Source organism: Anastrepha obliqua, chromosome 4 (assembly GCF_027943255.1).
Source record: "Anastrepha obliqua isolate idAnaObli1 chromosome 4, idAnaObli1_1.0, whole genome shotgun sequence".
NCBI lineage: Eukaryota > Metazoa > Arthropoda > Insecta > Diptera > Tephritidae > Anastrepha > Anastrepha obliqua.
Genome location: NC_072895.1, coordinates 99,907,741 through 99,931,062, shown reverse-complemented (window position 1 = coordinate 99,931,062; position 23,322 = coordinate 99,907,741). Strand labels below are relative to the sequence as shown.

Sequence of the window (23,322 nt, the reverse complement as noted above, 5' to 3'; positions counted from 1 at the left end):
TGTATCATAGCACTTCAATAAATTTGCGTTGCTATTGGCAACCTTTAATTGACTTTAATTGAACAGTAATTGCAAAATGGGCAAGGCAAATTGATTTTAATGAATTATTGACACATTTCGCTGCCGAAGAATTACATTGAGGCTAATGTGAGTATTGGATGGTAAATTGAGTAGTTGGAAAGTAATGAAAGTTACAGTGACTCACAATAAGTAGAAATGCAAAAAATACTTTAAACCTACGCCTACCCTTACCACAATAATAGACAAGTTTGCTTTGCACATCTTCGGCAACTGTCAAAACTTTAATTTACAATACACCTGCAAGCGATTGCTTACGCACTCACCCACACATGCATCACACGTACATTTACTCGTCACAAATAGACGCAAGTTTTCCATTTTATTTTCTAGCAAACACCTTTCCCCAACGTCTTTGCATTTAATTTAATTTCAATTTGTCAAACAAGCTAAATCACTTTACCGTAAACTTCTGAGCGTTTTAGCCCGCTTTTGCTTTACAAGTTTAACAAAGTCACGCGCCCCTCTTGCTGCCCCTTATTTTGGCTTATTTCGAATTAGTTTTCTTTTTTTTTCTTTCTTGTTTCCTTTACATACTTCACTCGTTTGTGTATGGCGTATATTGTCAGGTTTTTTCTTTTTCAGTTCCGTGTTCTTCTTCTTCTGCGCCATTCACATTGTAAGCAGTTGCCTGGCAGCGTGCAGCTGCAGTTAATTATAGAGCGGGTTAGTGGCTGTAGTTCTCTTGCATTGGCAACCGATTTCCGCTCACAGCCACCAGTGGTTTTTCACTGCAGTGCGCATTTGGTGTATAAAGCGTTGCCTACTTTTTGGCTGACTCGTTTAAATTATGTTTAATGATTTCCTGTCCGAAACAGGTTTAAAGAATTTTACGCTGGTTTAGTTATGTTTCCCACCAGTGGTTGGCTTGTTTGGGATGAAGGATAAGTGGAATTATTGGATTATGTGTATGTAGTGGTAGATTTTTATTTTTTATAACCTTTTGCGGGTGCTGTGAGTTTTGAACGCGATGTACGAGTATACTGTTCAAGAAAAATGTGCGGTGCAGTGGCTGTAAAATAAGCGAACATTTTTGTATGAGATTTTTTTTATTTTTATTTTTTTTTTTGTAATACCTAATAATAAATAGAATTTGGCGTCATTCAAAGTGACATAACTGCAAATTGTCGAGGAAGAAGTAAGTATACACCGGACATGTTTTCAATTTTCCTCCAATCGATTCCTTCAAACAACCTAAGTTATAACAAAATTGTGTTTTATTTACATGAATGAAACACAAAAGTCATATTTAATCCACATAATGACAAAATTTTAAAAAGGAACAAAATTATAGCTTTTTATATTAAACTTTATAAAAATTCATGTCTCAAAAGTAAGTGTACAGTTCATCACATTATTAATTTGTGAAATCAAAAACATAATTAAAATCAAATCCTAGTATTTTGTAGGATAACTATTAGACTTTATAATCGCTTTAAGTCGTTATGGCACTGATTTCACACAGTTTTCAGTTACAGCTGGTAGTATTTTATTCCATTCCTCTTGAAGGACGTTTTTCAGTTTTTCCTTATTTCTAACCGGATGTTTACGTATTTGCCGCTTTAAATGTTCCCATAAATGTTCGATTGGGTTGGTATCCGGGGACTGTGGCGGTGTTTTCAGCTGTTTTCGCACATTGTATAACAGCCACTCTCGTACAATGTTGGATGTGTGCTTGGGGTCATTATCCTGCTGGTGATAAACGTTCCTCCAAGACCTAATTTCGTAGCGCTTTCTTTTAAATTATTTTCCAAATATTTAAATAACAATATCGATCCATAAATAACAATCGATAAATACCAAGTTTCCAACCCTGTTCGCAGCCATACATCCCGAAACCATCTCAGAGCCCCCTCCATGCTTTACAGTGCCGGTCATATTGTTTGGATCCAATTCCACAGATACTGAACTTACACTCATCAGAAAATATGACTTGGTTCCAAAACGTTTGATCATATTTTTCATAATCTTTTGCGAATAAAATCCGTTTACTCCGATTGACACTACTCACGAAGGGCTTTTTCCTAACATTGCGCCCATGATAACCAGCACAATGCAAAACCCGGCGTATAGTTTGGGTGCTAAATTGTTTTCCAGTCTCATTTTCAATTTCAGATTTCAATTTGGGGGCACTTATTTTAGGGTTTGTCCTGATTTTCCGTACGACTAAGCTTTTTTCTCTGGGACTTAAGTGCGGCGGACGCCCACAACGTTCTTTATTAGTGGTGCTTCCCGCACTTTTATATTTATTCACAATCTTTTGAACTGTAGCAAAACTCCTATCTATCAAACGACCGATTTCTCGCAATGATTTATGTTCCTTGTGATATATTTTAATCAGTTGTTTTTAATTCATCAGAAAGCTCTTTTCCTCTTGGTGCCATTACTAAAAATGTCGCAAACATTAATACAAAACGTACTTCCCTAAATTTTTATACTCACTTTAATTATTTCCTTTTAATAGCTTTAACTTTTTTAATCAATATGTAAAAACAAATGATATGCTAACTGATCAACCGTTTGCTGTATACTAACTTTTGTGACATAAATTTCGCTGGCATCAAAGATAAAGCAAAGCGTGGATAATGGTACCTAAAATTTACAGCTAAATAAAGGCGCATATGAAAGCTTATCCCAGCACAAAATTACCATGTGTAAAATATTTGGATTACATATTAAGGAAAACGTTAGCGTCAAACAATTCCATAAATCAGGCTCCTGTATACTTATTTATGTTACTAACTGTATGTAGAACCTAGGCAGTTCTTGCAGCCAACTACCGTTTATTGGAGGTTTATTAGATTCGATTAAATTTGATTTGACATTTGCCTACAACCTCGTCGTCTTTCGTGCCCTCTACTCATCACAGTGCCCCATCCAGAACCAGTTCCCTTATCAAACTCAAGATTGAGCTGGGTTGCACTGAGCGTACGCACCTTTTTTCTGGCTACAATTACCCGAGATGTCTCAACCTTCTCCGGGCGGCATTCAAGGAGAAGGTGCATTAAAGTCTCCTGGGACTGGTCACAGCAACGACAAGAGTCACTGGACCATATCCTAATCCTATACAGATGACTGCGTAATATACAATGACCCATCTTCAGAGGGCGGGTTGTGAGTTTTCTAAGCCACTTTTGGTTGTAGCCCGCCCAGTAAAAATTTCGCCCCATAATTCCCCATAAATTGGTGCCAGCGAACCTTCCTTAGCCTTAGCTTTTCATTCCTAAGCATATTCATGATGACATTTTGTCCCATAACAAGGAAGAGCTCGGGTTCTATTATTAACGAGACCGCAGCCTCTCTTCTCAATGCGTCCGCTACTTCGTTCCCGGTTATAACCCTGTGTCCTGGGACCCTAATTAGCCGGATACGATTGTCCGTACCTAACAAATTCAGTTTCTCGATACACTCAAGGACCAGTGAGGACTTATTCTCACAGGTTGGCAGTGCCGTGAGTGCCACCTGTCTTTTTTATTTTTTCAGAGGAGGTTAAAATCGAAAATGTCAGAAACATCATCAAAGGTGCCGTCACACCTGTGGTATGTGGGGCATGCTCGCACTAACCCTTTAACATTCCTCCCCTCTCGGCAGAATTCCACGCTGGGACTGCTAAGTGCAATGTCATCAAGGCGGAGCCGTGTTTATGCCTTTTAGAAACACCAGGTACCTGCGTCCAGGTTCCTCTCTTAATTGCGTATTGGAGTTCTACGCTATCAATAGCATCCATTGGTTTGTCACCAATGGGGCATCGGATAATTTCAGTAGCGTTACTCGATATCTAATTGTCGTCTGGGTTCGTCTTGAGGTTTTACCTCACGCGTTCCTGCTTGTTGTCTGTTCGTAATTACAGTCATCCCCACAGGAGATCTGTTTTAAAATGGCTTCTTTCGGCGACATATCTGGGCATCTGTTGGGTATTCTATATCGGTCGCATTCGCTTTGCGCTCCCATTCTTTCGAAGTTTCATTAATATTCTTGCTGCAAACTCCCACCTGACTGTCGCTCAGCATGGCAATTCGCTCATTACGAAGATTCCTGTTTAAATTGTTCACTGCTGTTAGACAGATGGCCTATTCGCACACATCTGCTTGGAAACTGCTTGAAAAACTACCCATCGGCAGAGAAGGCTTGGTTCTGGCGCCATATACTCCAGCGCCTATGCCTTTTGGGGTCTTCGTGCCATCTGTGCATAAGTGGATGCACTCTTGGAATTCCCTTTCACGTTTACCCAGTCGTCCAGTTCAATTCTGAACTTCTTTTCGAATTTCATAACTTAAGTGATATCATTCCTGTGTAACTGGGCAAGTGGGAGCTGCAGACTCAGCAAGGAGATTTATCGTGATGGTATCTTTTTAAGCTCATTTCATTTTTTTATTTAAATTTTGTTTTGCTTATTTGTTATTATGTGATTTATACTCACCCTCGATTATGCACGCATTAATATTTATTTTTACTCTCTATGCAGCTGCGCTTCTTCACACCCCCACACAGCTACGTTTAGAAAAGCTGTATTGCGTACTTTGACCTTAGTCTTAGATTAAAAAGTTACATGTATACACACACACATACACATATACATGCATATTAGACCGGGTCGTAAAAATTACTTTCCATCGCCTATTTGGAAATCTTGAAATTGAAATTTGAAAAAGTCGAGCCAAGAAGCACCGAGATATTTGGTAACTCCTAAAGCATTAATTGTATTTAAAGCTCTGGAAAGTGAAATGGTAGGCAGTCAAGGAGGAAAGGAACGAAGTAACCAAAAATAATAGGATAGGATAGAATAGAACCATAGAGATAGCTAGACCTGTAAGAAATTTCCAGATTCCTTGGCAAATCTGAAAATATTCTCTAGTTTGAGAGAAAGAATCTTACTCATGACATCAGAACCCAATTGGAAGACTTACATGGAAGCAAGATGTGTTGTGTAAAAGTTTTAGAATGCAAAATTTAAATGAAAAGCATGGGCTTTTTAATTTTCTATACAGTAGTTAGGTCGGGGATATTATTATTGCAAAATTATCTCAGGAGTACGGGCAACACTATGACGTTTGAAGTTCATACTCTTAGAACAGGCATTTTTTTCACAATTTTGTTGAAAATTTGAGGCCATATGTCAAGAATACTGAATTCGATACTAGTTTTCAAGACTGGAATATCTTTTAATTTGTTCACTTGGTTGTATGTGATGTCTATGGCTTCAGATATCTTCAGAAATATACCCAAAACTATAGACCAAACGATTCAAATCAATAGAACATTGCGTATGGTGTAGTATATTGAGAAAGTCTTTCCTCCGAGTACTTCTTCCCATAAGTCTATGATTTTCCGTGCAGATTGCTATATGGCAACATTGGCCTTCCAGCGCATGTTTATGCATTGTGGGTAACAGTCGCTTTCAGACATTTAATAAACACTTAGAAGTTCAGATCATTTCAATAATCGATAACTAGAATCGCCTGTTGTGTGTACACTCCATACCGGCTGCGCTGAACGACGACTCCGCAAATTTCTTCGCTTTTAAAGACATACAAGGTGAAGTCCAAGATAAACAAGACTGAGCTAAAATAGAAACGACAGGAGCTTTGTTCTGATAACTTCGACTTTAGTTATTCAAAATAGTGTGACCTTAACGCTTTTCGAAAGAATGTTTCATGTCATTGACCGGATGCCGGTACAAGCCTTTTGGATGGCCTCTAAGAACGCAAAACGTTTTCGTTTCATAGCCAAATGCAATTTTCCGAATAGGTGGAAGTCACAGGGAGCCAAATCAGGTGACTACGGTGAAAGATGGATGGCTAAAATGCAATTTTTAGTCACCAGGGTGGATCGATGAGATGGTGCATTAACATTCCATAAGCGCCAGTTTTCTCCTTCGCGGTGTTCAGGTCGAATTCGATGAATGCGATGCAACAAACGCTTCACAACGCCAAGATAGAAAATTGCATGGACGGTTTGGCCCATTGGCCTGAACTCCTTGTGGACAATTCCCTTGGAATACTAAAAAAAGTTAGCAACGACTTGATTTTTGACTTCTCCAAACGCGATTTTTTTAGTGGTGGCTCGTCTGAGCACTTTGCCGCTTAGTCTCAGATTCATGTTAGAAACTCCACGTTTCATCATCAGTTACAATGTTGTAAAGGAAGTTGTCGTCCTTTCTCGTCTCTTTAATGAGGTCTTTCGAATGTTGAAGTCAGAGCAATGTTTGCTCCTCAGTTAACTTGTGCGGAATGAAACGTGCACAGACCTGTCATAAGCCCAAATCAGTCAAAATGTGATAAATCGATGTTTTGGAGATATTCAACTCCAATTCTATGAATTTTAACGATGATTTTGATTCATTGTTGATAAATTTACGAACAATTTCGATGACGTTTTCGGTCATTACTGATTTTGGGCGGCCTGTATGTTCATTGACAATCATCGCCATAAACTTTTTTCGTCAATTTAAATGTTTCGGTAAACGTTTTATCGATTTTAAAAAAAATTTGATATTAGCTCTTTGTTCGAAACTCATTTTTCTAGACGCAATAACTTCGCTTCCCGAATGTCACCAAGCTTTCACTGGAAGTCAGCTAGGGATGTAATTTCCAACGCACTAACTCAAAAGATGGCGCCATCAAAAACATTTTATATGACGCCAGTCTTGTTTATTTTGGACTTCACCTTATATGACCCGAGATATGCCTTCAGTAGCTAAAATCGCGCTAGTACATTTTTCATGTCAAGTTGGCTGCTAATGAAGTATCTGTCAATTACTGTCATCTCAAAAGTAACACTTTAGCCTATTCACACAACAACTGAGGCAGAAAGAGGTGAGACCCTTCACTAAACGCAATGCGGAACGCTTTGTAAAGAAGTTTTTGAATGCATATTTTAAAAGTGAGTTTATACTTGTCTTTGTTGTTATTATAGCAGCATAAACATTCCCCATACATACACGGGAAATGCTGCTGAAGTGACAACCCTTGGCCGGATATAAATCCTGGTCGTTCCGGTTGCGTAGAACCGCCTGTAAGAACCGTGTCGTAAGTAGCAATGCTTTGTAAAAAGTGCGCTCAAATTCAGAGAGATGATTAGTTAGCGGCAACTCTTAGAAGAACACCCACCAAGTTTCAGCCAGATCGGTCTATTTGTTTCGTTTGTTTGGCATTCACTTAAATCGAGTAAGGCGAGTGATTTTCCTTTTCCATCACGACAGCGCACCAGCTCACGCTTCAGCAGTTGTGATCGCACTATTAATGGAAATAGGGCTCCAACTCGTTTGACATCCCCCTATTCTCCAGAGTTGGTTTTCTCGGTTCCTTCGGACTAGTTTTTCTTCTCCAATTTGAAGAAATGTCTGGCGTGAAAAAGATTTTATTCAAACGCTTCAAAAAATTTAAAATATTTATTATCAATCAAATTCATTGTAACCTCTTCAAAGTAGGCACTTTTCGAAAAGCTTCAACAATTAACTCATTCATCAAAAACTTCTTCTTCCAACATAAATAGTTTCCGGCTTCGCTGTTACTTCTCTCATCTCGTGTCTACTATCGAATGAAAGGAGATACCTCGAAGTGATGGTTTGAGTATAGGAAAGCGAGAAAGAGTCAGCTGAAGCCATATCAGGTGAATACGGCGATTGTTTGAGGATATTTATTGAGTGCTTGGCAAGGAATTCGTTCACAATTTTAGTCTTGTGAGATGGTGCGAATTCATGACTGCGAAATCCATGACTTCTTTTGAGCAAATCGAGACTTTTCCGAGGAAGTAGAGCTCTCAAGTGCTGGTATACAATAATAATTTGAGGGAAAACAAAGCCATTATTTTTACGTCAAATTTTTGCGCAAATGGTTTAAAACTATTTTATGGTAAATTTTTAGCTCCTAAGCGATGATACGACTACTAACAAGCCAGTCAACTTCGATTATTTCTAGAATTTTATTGACATTTTCGACATTATTGATATTTTTTTTAACACCAGAAATGCCTGAACGGAATCGATGGAACCGAAATTGCTCATAATCAGCTATCGACACCATAAACACCATTCACAATTTCAGCGGCCTGGCTGGTATATTTGCCTTTACGCATTTATTTGTTTTCTACTTGTTTTGACAATACTTTTTTCTGAAGAAATTTATTGCATTTAGCTATACCAAATTCGGCTGAACGCGGAGCACAAGAAAGCTTATGAGCACCAAATTTCATAATTCAGATCGCCTCCGCGTGGTGCACCCTGGGTAACGCCAAATGATCTGCGGCCTTAACGGCCTTAAACCTGAACGGTGACGACCCTGCATTCTTTTGGCATTCTCTATACTCTCTGGACTTGAACTTCGTTTCCTGAGCTGGTGGTTGCGGCACTCTGCCACCTGAGTACGCTGGGGTGAAACTCAACCGAAACGGCTGGTGGGCAAATGTCGTGACTGCCCCCGTCCCGTTAAAACCCTGGCAGGCCTCGGAGTACGTTCCGAACTCGTCGCCATTGGGTGAACAAGGGCACTCCGCAAAGCGGTGACTGACAAGGTGAAGTACCTGGGACTCATCCTTGACAGAGGTCTTACATGGAAGCCAAACATTGAAAAGAGAATCAGAAAGACAACAGTCGTCCTGTATGGTTGCAGGGGCGCTATCGGCATAAGATGGGGCCTCTCGCCTAAAGTCACTTTTTGGCTTTATAACACGATTATAAAACCAATCTTGCTATACGGAGTCCTTGTCTGGTGGAACTCGCTAGAAAGGATGGTATCAGTTAAGAAGCTGGAGAGGGTACAAAGGTCTGCCCTCATTGGAATCAGTGGGGCTCTCCGTACCACTCCTACTCTAGCGCTTAACGCTATGCTGAATGTGGCGCCCGTGGTGATTGTAGGAAAAACTACAGCTGCACGCGCCGCAATCAGATTAAGGTGTTCGGGCCATAGGCTAGACTTAAGTTACGGACACTCTAGCATTCTTAAAAACTTTGAGTTCATCCCTATGCTGCTGGACCACTGTACACCCACGCTAGGTCCGAGCGGACCTTTTTCTACTCACATTCCCTCAAGGGATGAGTGGGCGGGGTGCAACATTCGGCGGCAAGGCATGGCAAACATGTTCACGGATGGCTCGAAGTTGGACGGAAAGGTTGGTGGGGGAGTATTCTGTAAGGAGCCTCCCATCAAACTTAAATTTAGGCTCCCGGACCACTGTAGTGTTTTCCAAGCGGAGGTATCCGCAATTAAGGAAGCGGTGGACTGGTTGCTTAATTCGGTAATTACCGTTAAGGAAGTAAATATTTACTCCGATAGCCAATCGGCAATTTGGGCCTTGGACTCGCTGTTTGTGCGCTCGAGATTGGTCGGGGAATGTCTGGCTTCTGTCTCGATTGCATCCGAATACTTCATCATGAGGCTCATTTGGGTTCCCGGGCACAGCGGCATAGAGCGAAACTGCTGGGCTGATGAGCTGGCTAGACAGGGAACATTGGAGACGGTTTCGTCGCGAAATGAGAGAATTGAGAACCTGTGGTCTGCTCCTGGAAAGATGGGCCTCGAGTCAACTCAGCGAGCGCTGAGCTAGTGCGCAAACGTGCAAGGTCGCGAGATCCTTCTGGCCACGGGTAGATCGGGGATGCTCAAGGGAACTCCTAAGGCTAACAAAGCCCCAGCTCTCAAATTTGGTGGGCATCCTTACCGGACATTGTCCGTTAGGTATTCACGCCGTAAGACTTGGGATTGCCTCAAGTCCGTTCTGCAGAAACTGTCTGAAGGACGAGGTGGAATCGTCTCAATACCTTCTTCTCAGCTGCCCTGCTCTCGTCTGGCAAAGACTTAGAAATCTGGGCTCTCACTTTTTCGCTACGCCTGCGGATATAGCCGGTGTAAATACCGTAAATTTTGTGAAGTTCATCAGTAGCTTGTTACGGCTAACTACGAACGCAAATCAGCCCCCGTCGGCGCCGTTGTAAAAATGTATGGTCATCATCGTATCTAATCCAAAGGCTCCTTATTCCTTCCCATCTCCTTTCTCCTCTCCCATGTATGGCACCACAACGGACGAATTTCTTAACATTTGTCCAAGTGAGCCCTTTAGCTAGGGCAGCCATTTAACCTAACCTAACCTAACCAAATTTCACGATGTGAACGTTGTTTCTGTTGGAAAATGTAAGAATCATAGCAACACATTTATATTTGTCATTCGTTATTCTATGTGTACATAATTTTTCAGTTGAAATAAAGCAATCGTAGCGTTTACACGCGCGTTTTCATTTTATGACATATTAAAGTAACATAACCTTACAATGGTTATGGGCCCAGATCACGTGGGTAATTGATTTTGTTTTTCGTTAAACCGTTGATTTGAAAAAAAATGAGTGCAATCGCAAATATAGAAAAACTTTGCCCGGACAATTACGCGAAGTGGTCGGTACAGGTAAAAAGCCTGGTAATAACACAAGATTTGTGGGAATATGTGCTTGGCGAAAAGCCGGACGAAGAGATTGCAAGGGCGCTCTGGGTAAAAAGTGACCAGAAAGCATTGGCAACAATTACAGTGTGCGTAAAGCCTAGCGAGTTAATACACATAAAAAGTTGTGGGCGGCAAATTCGATACAAGAGGCACTAAACTAAAATTTGTTGGCTATGTCGGAAGTGCTAAAGGCTATACAGGGTTTGATTGAACAGTAATGAGAATTCCCGCGCGGAGCGTCTGCCAAGCGATCAACCGAATCGGCTGGTGAGGGAAAATGATCGTTGGACCTTCCCCTTCCACTAGGAACCGGTCCCAGTTCGCTGCCAACAGTGGTGCAGTCAACATCGCTCCGTGCGTCAAAGCTGTTTTAAAAGTGTGTTAGGATTTTGCAGTGGCGAAAATGCAGCGATCGTTGGAGCAACGTGACTCGATCAAATTTTGCGTAAAGCTAAACAAAACGAGTACCGAAACCATTGGGCTACTCAAGGAGGCTTACGGGGACCAATCTCTGTCCAGTGCCCAGTGACACACGAGCCAGTCGCCACGATTCAAGAAGGCGCGCATGTCGAAATCCAAGGTCAAAACCATGCTGATCATGTTTTTCGACAAGGAGTTTGTACCTTCAGGATGCACTGTAAACGCAGCATTTTACAAAGAAGTGCTCCTGCGGCTGAAAAACCGCGTCGTGGTCGGGTTCGGCCCGACCTCGTCAACAATTGGACCCTTCATCACGACAATGCGCCGGCGCACACCGCTTTCCTCTGCACCTCTGCATTGGCCAAGATGGGGGTGCCGGTGCTTCCCCACCCTCCCTACAGCCCAGACCTGTCCCTTCCGGACTTCTTCTTGTTCCCGCGCCTGAAAAGAAAGCTGCAGGGGAGGCGTTTCGACTCCATCGAGGCGATCCAAAAAACTGTGACAGCCGAACTGAACGCGATTCCGGGGGATGAGTTTAAAAAATGTTTCTTGCAGTGGAAAGACCGCTACCAGCGGTGTATTGACGCTCAAGGGTCCTATTTTGAAGAATATTGAGTTGTATAAGCCAAAAGGTTTAATAAAACTGCTTAAAAAAAATAAGACTCGTTTCTTTTCAATCAAACCCTGTAGACTTTATAATCGAAATAAGCGAAGCATTGTTATAGCTCGAGATTGCATATTTTTTGAAACGTCTTTGGAATCAATTTTGATACAAGAAGACATTAGTGAAGAAGTACCTTTCTACCATGAAGTAAAAGAGTCATCGCAATCGGATGATGGCAAGTGTGGTGAAATTCAGAATGAAAGTGTTGTTAAAGATCAACTCGAAGACAATTACGATTATGATGAAGAGTATTCTTTAGAGGAAGAAAACGACTCGGTAGTTACGCGAAAAAGAGGTCGAGGAAGACCCAAATTCTTACGAACAGGTACTGTTGGTAGGCCAAAAAAGCGGTATAATGAGGTAGAGGTTTTATATTACATTGCTGAGAGTCCGGAAACAATAGAAGCAGCTTTGTCTTCGCCAGAGTGCGAATATTGGGAGGAAGCCATGCAAATAGAGTTCGATTCGCTTACTCAAAATAATACGTGTGTGTTTTGGGGCGACCAAAGCATAAAAACGTGATTGGTTGCAAGTGGGTGTTTACAAAGAAGCGAAAACCATGTGGTCGTATCAAAAAGTACAAAGCGAGATTGTGTTTTTCTTCGTGCACATTAAATATTCCCAGTAGACCGACTCATTCCAGCCTTTAAAAAAAACAAGAAAGAAAGAAATTGACCCTGCCTAATATGCATACACTTAACTGTATCTACAAAGTTAAAATAATGTGAAAGATTTACATAAAGCTAAAATTAACATAATATTTAAGCGCTTTTCTAGAAAAAATAATCTATTTTTAGAATTTGTGTGGTTCAAAGCTGTTAAAATACAATACTCGTACATGTCCTTGTAGCAACACGCGGATTGTCTCGCCCACAAAAATGTATGCACTCACGCACACATAAGCACGCACATATATTACATGTATGAAATTATGCAAATATGTTCAGCTTACAAACACAAACATACACACACGTACGGAATAACAATAACAATAATGTATAATAATGTGGCACATATAGCCTCCAATTTGCGGCGAGTGTCTAGGTTGTTTTCCTACAAACGGAGGTCCGTACAATTTTATGACGTCTCCGCACGGCAGATGGCTTTTATGAGAAAGTAGAAATGCATTCGTAGGTTTTGCCTTTGCCTGCGGGGGGCGAGCGAGCGCTATTAGAAAAACAATTTCCCCAGCATTCTGGCTGTGCCATTTCCTTGTCTACACTCACCAGAATACCGGAGAGACCACCACCTATAAGCACACTCGGCTGTAGTGGCCATTCGACACACACACACACACACACACACTTTCATATGTACATAAGTATGCTTAAAACGTCGTTAATGTCTCACATTTGCACTCACACAAAAACATGTTCGTATGTATGTATGTATACGTAAATTATCGTACAAGTGCACACATGAATTTTTAACATGTAAAATTAAATAAATAACTGAATACTGCATAACAATACATACCTACACACACACATACACATACATAACAACTTTACGGATATACGCTTTGTAAATAGTATGAAATTAATTTAAAGTAAAACAATTAAATATTTGTTCATCTGTATATGTATATGTATGTGTGTATATTGAAGTCTCTGTGGCGCAAAGATAAAGGCGTTTAATGTACATTTTTCACTTGGGCCGACACTTATGTGGGAGTGGCGAAGGGACAGTTGAAGTTTGACCCAAGAGCAAAGAGTCTAAATGCAAATTGAAAATTAAATAACACAAACAAATAATATATTTTCAAAGAAAATTTGTGAAGGTACAATATTTTTATTGATATTTGAGCCGCTGAATGCACACATCGATTAACTCCACTTTTTGAAAAATCTTAAATTTAAGTGTCAAAGCCCTTGGTATAGTCATAACTTTTTATATTTATAATGACTTTCCTGAATAATAAATATTAGCAGCGTTAAATATCAAATTTTTTTGGCAACTGAATAATAAGTAATTTATTTCAGAAGCCATTTCGTTTAACTCCATAATCTAATAAAGGTTGTCAAAAAAGTTTTGCGGTATTTTTATTGAATTTTCAATTGTTCATAAAATTGGTTATAATAATGCGATTTAAGTCAAATATGCGCCGTTTTGTTCGATGACGAGTTCCCAACGAGATGCCAACTTCATAATGCCCCTCTTATAGAAGCTCGCTTCCCTATTGTCAAAAAACTCGGAGAGCCAATTTTCACAGGACTCTCTTGTGGACAACTTCCGACTACCAAGCTCGTTCGCCATGGACAGAAATAGGTGGTAATCACTTGGTGCGAGATCCGGACTATACGGTGGATGCAAAAGAACCTCCCATCCGAGCTCCCGGAGCTTCTGGCGCGTCACCAAAGATGTGTGTGGCCTGGCGTTGTCCTGATGGAAGACAATTCGGCCTCTGTTGATCAAAGATGGCCTCTTCTACATGAGTGCTGCATTCAAGCGGTCCAGTTGTTAGCAGTACAGGTCCGAATTGAGCGTTTGGCCACAGGGGAGCAGCTCATAGTGGATGATTCCCTGCCAATCCCACCAAACACACAGAAGAACTTTGCTGGCCGTCAATCCAGGCTTGGCCACCGTCTGGGCAGCTTCACCGCTTTTCGACCACGACCGTTTGCGCTTCACGTTGTCGTAAGGGACAGACTTTTCATCGCCAGTCACCATCCGCTTCAAAAACGGGTCGATTTTGTTGCGATTCAGAAGCGATTCGAATGCATCCATACGGGCAAAAATGTTTTCTTGCGTCAAGTCGCGTGGCACCCATACATCGAGCTTCTTTTTGAATCCAAGCTTGTTCAAATGGTTTATAACGGTTTGATGACTCATGCCCAGCTCTTGGCCGATGCTACGGCTGCTACTATGCCGGTCTCTTTCGATCAATTCAGCGATTTTATCGCAATTTTCGACGACAGGCTTTCCGGACCGTGGCGCATCTTCGATCACCTCTGCACCAGAACGAAAACGTTGAAACCATCGTTGTGCGGTGGAAATGGAAACTGTATCGGGTCCATAAACTGCACAAATTTTATTGGCAGCATGAGATGCATTTTTGCCTTTATCGTAGTAGTACTGTAAAATATGCCGTATTTTCTCTTTATTTTGCTCCATGTTTGCGACGCTATAACTCACGAACGACTAAAAGCAAACAACAATTAATAAAATACGTGTTAGCACGTGAAAAGAGCTTTCCAAAAAGCTCTAGCGTGAACCGATGGGACGAATACAACCAGAACTACGCGCTTGCAAAGACAAGCTTGCGGAAATACCGCAAGACTTTTTTGACAACCTTTATAAATCGTTTCAGTGCATAAAGACTTACGCTGCACACTTCGAAAAAATAATAACATAACAAACAGAAATATTTAAACCACCTTAAGTTTATTGAAACTTGTTGGACACAGCTAAACGGTGATTTTTTAAGAGCTATAGGAAAGTTTTTCAAAAAAACACACCTACTACTGTGGGCAAAAAGTAAGGCGAATTTGGTTGTAAAATGAAAAATCTTTATTTGTTCTTGTAAATCAATTTCATCCCCTTCAAAATAGTTCCCTCTCGATGAAATACACTTATGCCAACGATTTTTTCAATCCCCGAAACATGCCAAATAGTCCATTTCCGGTACAGCCATCAGCACCTTCTGCGATTCAGCTTTTATCTCCTCAATCGACTCGAAACGCGTTCGCCGGAGTGGTCTCTTGAGTTTTGGGAATAGCCAGAAGTCACACGGAGCCCAATCAGGTGAATACGGTGGTTGCGGAACGATATGCGTGGAATTTTTGGCGAAATGGTCACGAAGAACGAGTGCAGTGTGAGGAGGTGCATTATCGTGATGCAAAAACCAAGAGTTGTTGGCCCATAATTCTGGTCTTTTTAGACGAATTGCTTCACGTAAACGACGCATAACGCTCAAATAATATTCCTTATTAACAGTTTGGCCAGGTGGAAGGAATTCATAGTGCACCACACCACGAAAATCGAAAAAAACTGTCATCATGACTTTTATTTTTGAACGACTTTGACGTGCTCTTTTCGGTCTGGCCTCGCCTTAAGCACGATATTCGCTTAATTGGTCGGTTGTTTCAGGGTCGTAAGCATAAATCCAAGTCTCATCTCCCGTAACGATGCATGTGAGCTTGTCCTGATAGTCTGAAAGCATTGTTTCACACACATCAACGCGACGACGACGTGTTGGTCATTGACGTTGTTGACGTCGATCGTCGTCCGGAGCGCTCCAAGCCATCAACACGTTCTCGACCCTCTTTGAAGTCTTTGTACCACTTATAAACATTTTTCTGCGACATGGTCGAATCACCAAATGCCTTCTGCAACATGCTAAACGTTTCCGCAGCCGAAATTTCATTCCACAAACAAAATTTGATGACACTTCTCTGCTCAATCAAATCAGACATTGTAAAAATCGAAAAATGCACTCTTGGTCGTTTGGTAAACACAAGCGTAAATATATTACTGATATTGATATTCATATGCAAGTTGGCCCAGATGTTACTAACAGTGCTGCTAACTCATGAAAAAAATAACTAGAGCGAAATTTTAATCCCGCGAAGTTTGACAAATAAATTCACCTTACTTTTTACCCACAGTAGTAAAATTCAGAGAAATGCATGAAATTTTTATTTAAATCGATAGTACAGTCCATATAATTTAATGTTTGAAGATTATTTCATGCAAATGTTGACCGCGATTGCGCTTAAATTGTCCATCCGCTTAGTCCAATTTTGGCGTACTCTTTCCAATGTTTCGGCCGGTAACTCACATATAAATGCTTTAATGTTGTCTTCCAATGCGTTGACTGAAACAGGCTTGTCTGATAAGACATGAGCTTTAACATAGCCCCACAAAAAGTAATCTAAAGGCGTTATATCGCACAATCGGGGTGGCCAATTGACAGGTCCCGAACGTGAAATAAAATGTTCACCGAACTCGCCTCTCAACAAGTCCATTGTTACGCTTGCTGTGTGTCATGTGGCATGTGGCACCGTCTTGCTGAAACCACATGTCATGCAAGTCAAGTTCTTGCATTTTGGGCAAAAAAAAGGTGGATATCATTTCACGGTAGCGTTCACCTTTCACACGTACGTTACGATTCGCAGCATCTTTGAAAAAGTACGGTTCAATGATACCTCCAGCTCATAAACCGCACCAAACTGTGACCTTTTCTAGCTACATTGGTAGCTCTTGCAATTCTTCTGGCTGATCTTCACTCCGAAATCGACAAATTCTGCTTATTTACGTACCCATGATCCAAAAATGAGCTCCGTCGCTGAGCACAATTTTTCGATAAAAAAGTGGATCTTCGGCCAACTTTCCAAGAGCCCATTCACCAAAAATTTTGCGTTGCGTAGGTCGTTCGGCTTGAATTCTTGCACCAGCTGTATTTTGAAAGGCTTCACACCTAAATCCTTTCCACGTTAATTTCCATCGATAATTGGTGGTCATCATTAACACTGGCCGATACAGCTGCGATATTTTCTTCAGTTGGTGGTTTGGTTCTAAATTTAGTCACAATAGCTTGAATAGCCGCTTCAGTGGGTCGATTAAACTGACCATAAAATGGAAGAAGCGCGCGACAAACTTTCTTAACAGAACACGCATTTTCATAATAAAACTCAATGATTTGCAAGCGTTGTTCGTTTGTAAGACGATTCATGGTTAAAATATAGACCAAACTGAAGATGTTTGACAGTGAAACAAAACACGAAACGTGCGTCAGCTGTTTAAACCAACTTTTTAAAAAGACAATAGCTAAAAAATCACCCGTTATTTGCCCAATGACTTAGATTTTGCCATTATTGGCCATGTGCGAAAAACAAAACATTTTTTCACCGGATGATTGGCCCCATATAATCAAAACATGTAAAAAGAGAGCGCCGTTTCATCTAATCCAAATGACTCACCAAGATTTTTTATCAACAAAACCTTTAGAACAGTCTATCATTAACAGAAAAGTAACCGTCACAGGGCTTCCAGTAAATTGGCTTAAAATACGCTGAGAGCTCGATTCAAACGCATTAGCTGCAGTCGGTAACGATTGCCAGATGCTCAACATAACCTTTGAAGCATGAATATTTTTTTTCGTTGTCCATGGACTTGGTTCACCTGGCAAGCTCCAACATTTCCGACGCTTAGGGTTATCATAATAGATCTATTTTTCATCGCTAGTGACGATGCGTTGCAGAAAACCTTTTCTTTTCTGCCGTTCGAAAAGCATCTCACACGTCACCAAACAGAATTCTGCTCGCTCATTTCACACGAAATCACGCACTCCTCAAATCAGTCCTTGTTTAGACGTTGAGTAATGGTGGGGTTGATTTATTTCGTATATAATATAAGCACACGTCTCACCTTCACTATTGCTGGATTCAGCCTTGAAAATCATGTCTTTAGCGATATCAACGCGGTCCCCTTTTTGCATGAAATTTAGTTTCTTTGGAGCCAACTTTGCCGCAAACCCAAATAATTAATTAAAATACCCTGATCTATAAGTAATATTTAAGTCTTCTGCCGACTCTCTGTTGGTTAATTTGCTGTTATTGATCAACTTTTCTTTCACTTTATTAATGTTTTCATCAATTTACGATGTCGACGGCCTGCCACTACTTTCATCATCCTCGATGGACTCACGATCTCTTGTGAAGCGTTCATGCCACTCGTAAAAGGCTGTTTTCTTCAGAGGATTGTTACCGAAACAGCTTCGCAGCATTTTTAAGATGGCGATAAGATTTTCGTGGAAATATTAATTACCGATGTGGCAGCGAGACAAACAAAAAAAAAAAAAACAGAACTCAAATCAATTGACCTAGGGCGGCAGCTGGCGGTTGTTCCGAAAACTTTTCGATTAAGGTGGCTTATGGAGTTTCTTTCAATATTTCAATATATTCCGGATATCTTGATGAGGTTCATCATCATCATCTTCATCAGTTCCTGTTTCTCCCACTGAATCATAGGGCCTCAAAAAAAACACCTCCATCCGTTTCTGTTTTTGCTTGATTTCGTTCCAAGTTTTTCCTGACGTTTCAACTTTCTTCTAGACCGTTCTCCTCCAAGATATTTTTGGGCGACCAACTTGCGAACCTTTTTTTTGGGGTTCCAATTCAGATGACAGATTTCACTTGCATCTTTGCAAAGCGTATGCCCAAATCACCTTCACTTTCACAGTCATACCATCTTAGCTACCAGTTGAATTTGGTACCTCTCGTATAGATCGTCGTTAGTCATGATGTTGGGTCACCAGATCTGCACTATCCTGCGTGAAGATCTGTTCATTCAGCTCTGAATTCTTAAAATTGTGTTTTTAATCCAGTTGGCTCCCATGTTTCCGATACGTACAGGAGTACTGTTAGTACATTTGACTTAAAAATACATCATTTTGTGTGTAAGCTGAGGATGCTCGACGACCAGATAGCTCGAAGCTGTGCTTTATTTATTCTGGCGATAACGTCTGGTTGCGCACTATCTACAACGGCAATGAACTACATAAGTAAGTGAAAATGTCAACGTTCTCAATGTGATCACCATTTACGAGGAACGTGCGGCTGCTCGTCGAACGAATTTTCACGGCTTTCGTTTTCTCGTGATTTATTTTTAGTCCTGCATTCCTGACGAGGTTGTTCTGCATGTCCGGTGTGTTTGACGGAGAGAAGGCATATGTATATCAGCAGCGTAGGCAAGGTCTTCGAACTGTTCGTGCAAGCTTCCTTAGATACTTTTTTCAATGCAGCTGTTTAGTACAGGGTTGCCCATATTCGACGGACCCATGTGTTTTTTGGGCCCATTCCAATCGACGAAGCTTGTCCGCATACAACAATCTTTGCGTCAATTGAATCTTATACGGGAATAAATGCAAATCAATGCGGATAATTCGTTGTGAAGTGGTCCGAGCAATGCCCAACTGCTGAGAATGGCGATTTTGGGTGACCTTGGTGACGTCTCAACACTGGCCCGCACAAGAGCAATATTCTCATTCGATCGCCTTGGTCGCATCACCAGTCGAAAACCTTTCGTACAAATGTTGAATGGTGTTCTTAGAAGGCGCATATTTCACATTATTTAATTTTTTATACGCACGTTGAGTTTTCACAATTTATTTTTTTTTGTTGAATGTAAATTTCAACAAATTGGGAGCGCTCGCGTGGTGTGTACTGTTCCATGGTAAAAATCTGCTCGGACTGACGCTTCCAACGCGGTATGTCATTAAGCGATCTGACGTCTCTGTCGAAAGATACAGGGTTGCCAGATGGGTCCGTCGAATATTAACAACCCTGTATACCATCAATAACAATGAGGTTCACCTCCACACATTTTATAAAAAAATGGTCAAACTACAAATTCTAATTGAATTTAACTAAGCTTAACTGAAAATTATGTACTTAGGTGACTTTTGCAATTACTAAAAATTATCACTGTATTGTTAGTAGTTGTAAATTTAAGTGTCCGTATGTCTTTATGTAAATTTTAACTGTGAAGTAGCTAGATTGTGGCTGTATCTGTAAAAACAAAAACAAACGCTTTCGCTGTCATTTTGTAAATAATTGAACGTGTGTGTACTTACATAAAAACTTAACTACTTAGTTCGAAACACTTGTACGATACTCTTCAACAAATAATTAAATGAAATTTATTTTCTTCTTCTTCCCAACAACGCAATGCGCTACTACTACCACCAAACAATCAATCTAACGCAACAGGTCGAATACTACCCCCCACACGAGCGACTGCGTCAACCCATCGCAGCCGTTTGTAAACGCTGTTTCCTACCCTACCGCCCAGTAGTGCACTGGGGCGGTGCTGCCGGTATACGCGGCCGTCAATCCTTTAAACACTACCCCTACGCCTATTCCGATGGTGCGCACAGCAGCATAGTGAGCAACGCGCTGCCGACATCGATCAATCGGCCACCAATCGCCTATGCCTCAACGGCCAACAGCCTGTACGACAACAGTTCCAGCAACAAGAACAACAAGCACATAAGACGGTTTATTAACAACAAAAGCGCCTATCGAGCGCGTACCAGATCAGCCGGTGCGGGCAGCTCGAGTTTCGGCAAGCAACAACACTGGGGTACACCGCCGCGTATAACAGCATTGCATCGTCGCAGTTTTCGACGACCCGACACGGATTCCATGGAAAATGATGCTAACTGAATGCGAATGAAAAAAAAATATTTCGGAAAAAATACCAAAAAAAAAAATAATAAAAAAACAATACAAAAATATACATATGACAATAATTATGATGACAAAGAAAAACAAAAAAAAAAAAAAAAAAACAAAAAAAAAACATATTACCGAAGTAGTTGAAAGTTCTTGAAGCACAAAAGAAAAAAATATATATAAAAACATATGTACTCTATATACTAAATAACGAAATATATACGAATGAGTAAAATGAGTATTTTATTGTAGTTCTTAGGTTAAAATGACAATAATTGTGTATTTGAAAAAATGTAAACAAAAATAAATAAAAAAATTAATATGAAAGTTTTGCTAAACAAAGTGAAATGACAATAAATGAGAGACAATAACAACCACAAAAACAAACAAATACACAAACAAACATAAACGCACGCACACAAGCGAAGTTTACAATTGTTGGAAGAAAACTTGTGGTTGAACGCATTAATAAATCAATTATATTAAAATTTATGTGTGTCCACTCTATAGCAAGAAAGTTGGGTGAACTGTAGCGCAGGGGGTGAAAAAATTTATAGAAAAAAAATTTCAAAAACAAAAATGGTCATGAGGATTAAAACAGCTATGGGGAAGAAAATAGGAGTAGGAAAAAATTTCAAAACATCAGTTATGAGAATAAAAAGAACTATGAGGATGAATATGCAACAATTTTCTTTGTTTCTTTTTTCAATCGGCCATGAAGGTAGAAGCAACTATGAGGATGGAAGTATGAATAAGAGGAAATTAAAGAAGAAAAAAATGGCCATTACGATTGCGGCTATGAGCTTAAAATAAAAATAATATTGTGGCGTCATTTTGTCAGTTTCAAACTTTCTTTTGTTCCGAGAGTTAGTGGAAGTGTAGGGGAAAATTGAAATGAAGTATACTTTCAGGGGTAATTTCTCACATCTCCATTTCAATGAAGTGTATTTCATTTTGATAAGGTTACGACAGCTAGTCAGTGTTGTGAAGTAAAATAAGTAAACACGCAAGGAAGTGTGGGCATAAAGGAGCCTGTGTTCTACTTATGTCGCTTTTTAACTGGAACACAAGCTTTGCTATAGCGTACAGATGATTTCGAGTGCCCTGTCGCCAGACATCACTGCATTTTGGTCAGAGTAATGGAAAATATGACCTTAATTTGAAATTGCAGCGACGCTATGCTAGAGGAGAAGTTTCTAAAAAAAAACGACAAGGTAAGGGCCGTCAACATAGAAGGAGGTGGATTATTTCTTTTAATATACAGGTGAAAAAAATATCAAAAATATTAAAAATTAGGAAAAAACAAAAATTTTTTTTTTGGAGCTAAAACTATGCCTGTTTTGAAGTATTAAGTTTGTTGAAAATTTAGTGCGATCAAAAATGCGACAAGCTTCTAAAATGCAATTGATCAGATATTTGCAGAGGTCTGTGCATGCACATTGGCTGTGCGGAAGCGCTGGAAAGTCACTGTGTAGTTGCGATAAGCCTAAACTGCAGATTATTTTAATAAAAAAATAAATAAAAAAAATTAAAAAAAGTAAATATAAAAATTAAAATAAATAAATAAAAAGAATAAAAAAAAATAATAAAAAATAAATAAAAAAAAATTAATTAATTAATAAAAAAATAAAATAAATAAAAAAAAATTAAATATAAAAATTAAAATAAATAAAAAAAATTAATAATACAATATTTTAATAATAAACAAATTTAATAATATAAATTAAAGTGCACTGAAAATCACAGTAAAGTTACAAAAAACTTACTAATTTCAAAATTATCAAATAAATAAATTTCCGGTTACCTAAAGCGCACGATTCAACTTGCCTGCTATAGAGTGGGCTGCAAAGCTGAAATTAACTATGAATTGTATGTACTATATCAACAAAAGATTTCAATAAAAAAGCACAGCATATCAAAATGGCAGTCTACAAATTATACACTATACAGAAATAACGTGTACTAGAAGAAACAAGAACTCAAACTTAAAAAAAATTTAAAAAACAAAAAAAAAAATTAAAAAAAAAATAAAATTTAATATATACTTTTAAAAACAAAAACAGAAAAAGGTTTGAATTTATAAATTTTCAATTTACATATATATTTATACATATTCTATAACTCGACATATCTGGCAAAGCATAAATGGACTACGATATTTATTCATTAAACTTTTAATATTTGTATTTTTTTGGTTTTTCAAATTTAATGCATGAACTTACTGCAACATCAGTAAACATTATTAAATTGCGTATATGTGAAATAACTTAATCATATAAATAAAAATATATTAATTTTTTGAAAGGAATTTGTGTTATCTTCTTAATTCTTTAGATGAATTTCCAGCTACTAAACTAATTTAGAGATGTCAGTACATATTTTTTCTTATAAATGTACACATTTATTTATAATTAATAAATTATGCAAAGCTGTTATTTTTTTTAGTTTTTCTAACTGCAAAAAATTTAAAAAACAATGATAAATAAATATAATTATAATATACTAAAATTTAAAAAAAATATAAATTCGTATAATTTTTGAAGGTATGTATAC

The 23,322-nt window shown here is 39.3% G+C and overlaps 1 protein-coding gene across 1 annotated transcript in view; it reads left to right on the top strand.

Moving 5' to 3' along the window:
* Positions 1–22,264, top strand: part of LOC129244303 (uncharacterized) — a 67,235-nt gene extending 44,971 nt beyond the window's left edge. Inside the window, exon 5 of the mRNA XM_054881919.1 lies at positions 20,305–22,264. Coding sequence (XP_054737894.1) covers positions 20,305–20,760 — 456 coding nt within the window. The 3' untranslated portion in view covers positions 20,761–22,264. The remainder of the gene's footprint in view (positions 1–20,304) is intronic.
* The last annotated feature ends 1,058 nt before the right edge of the window (positions 22,265–23,322 follow it).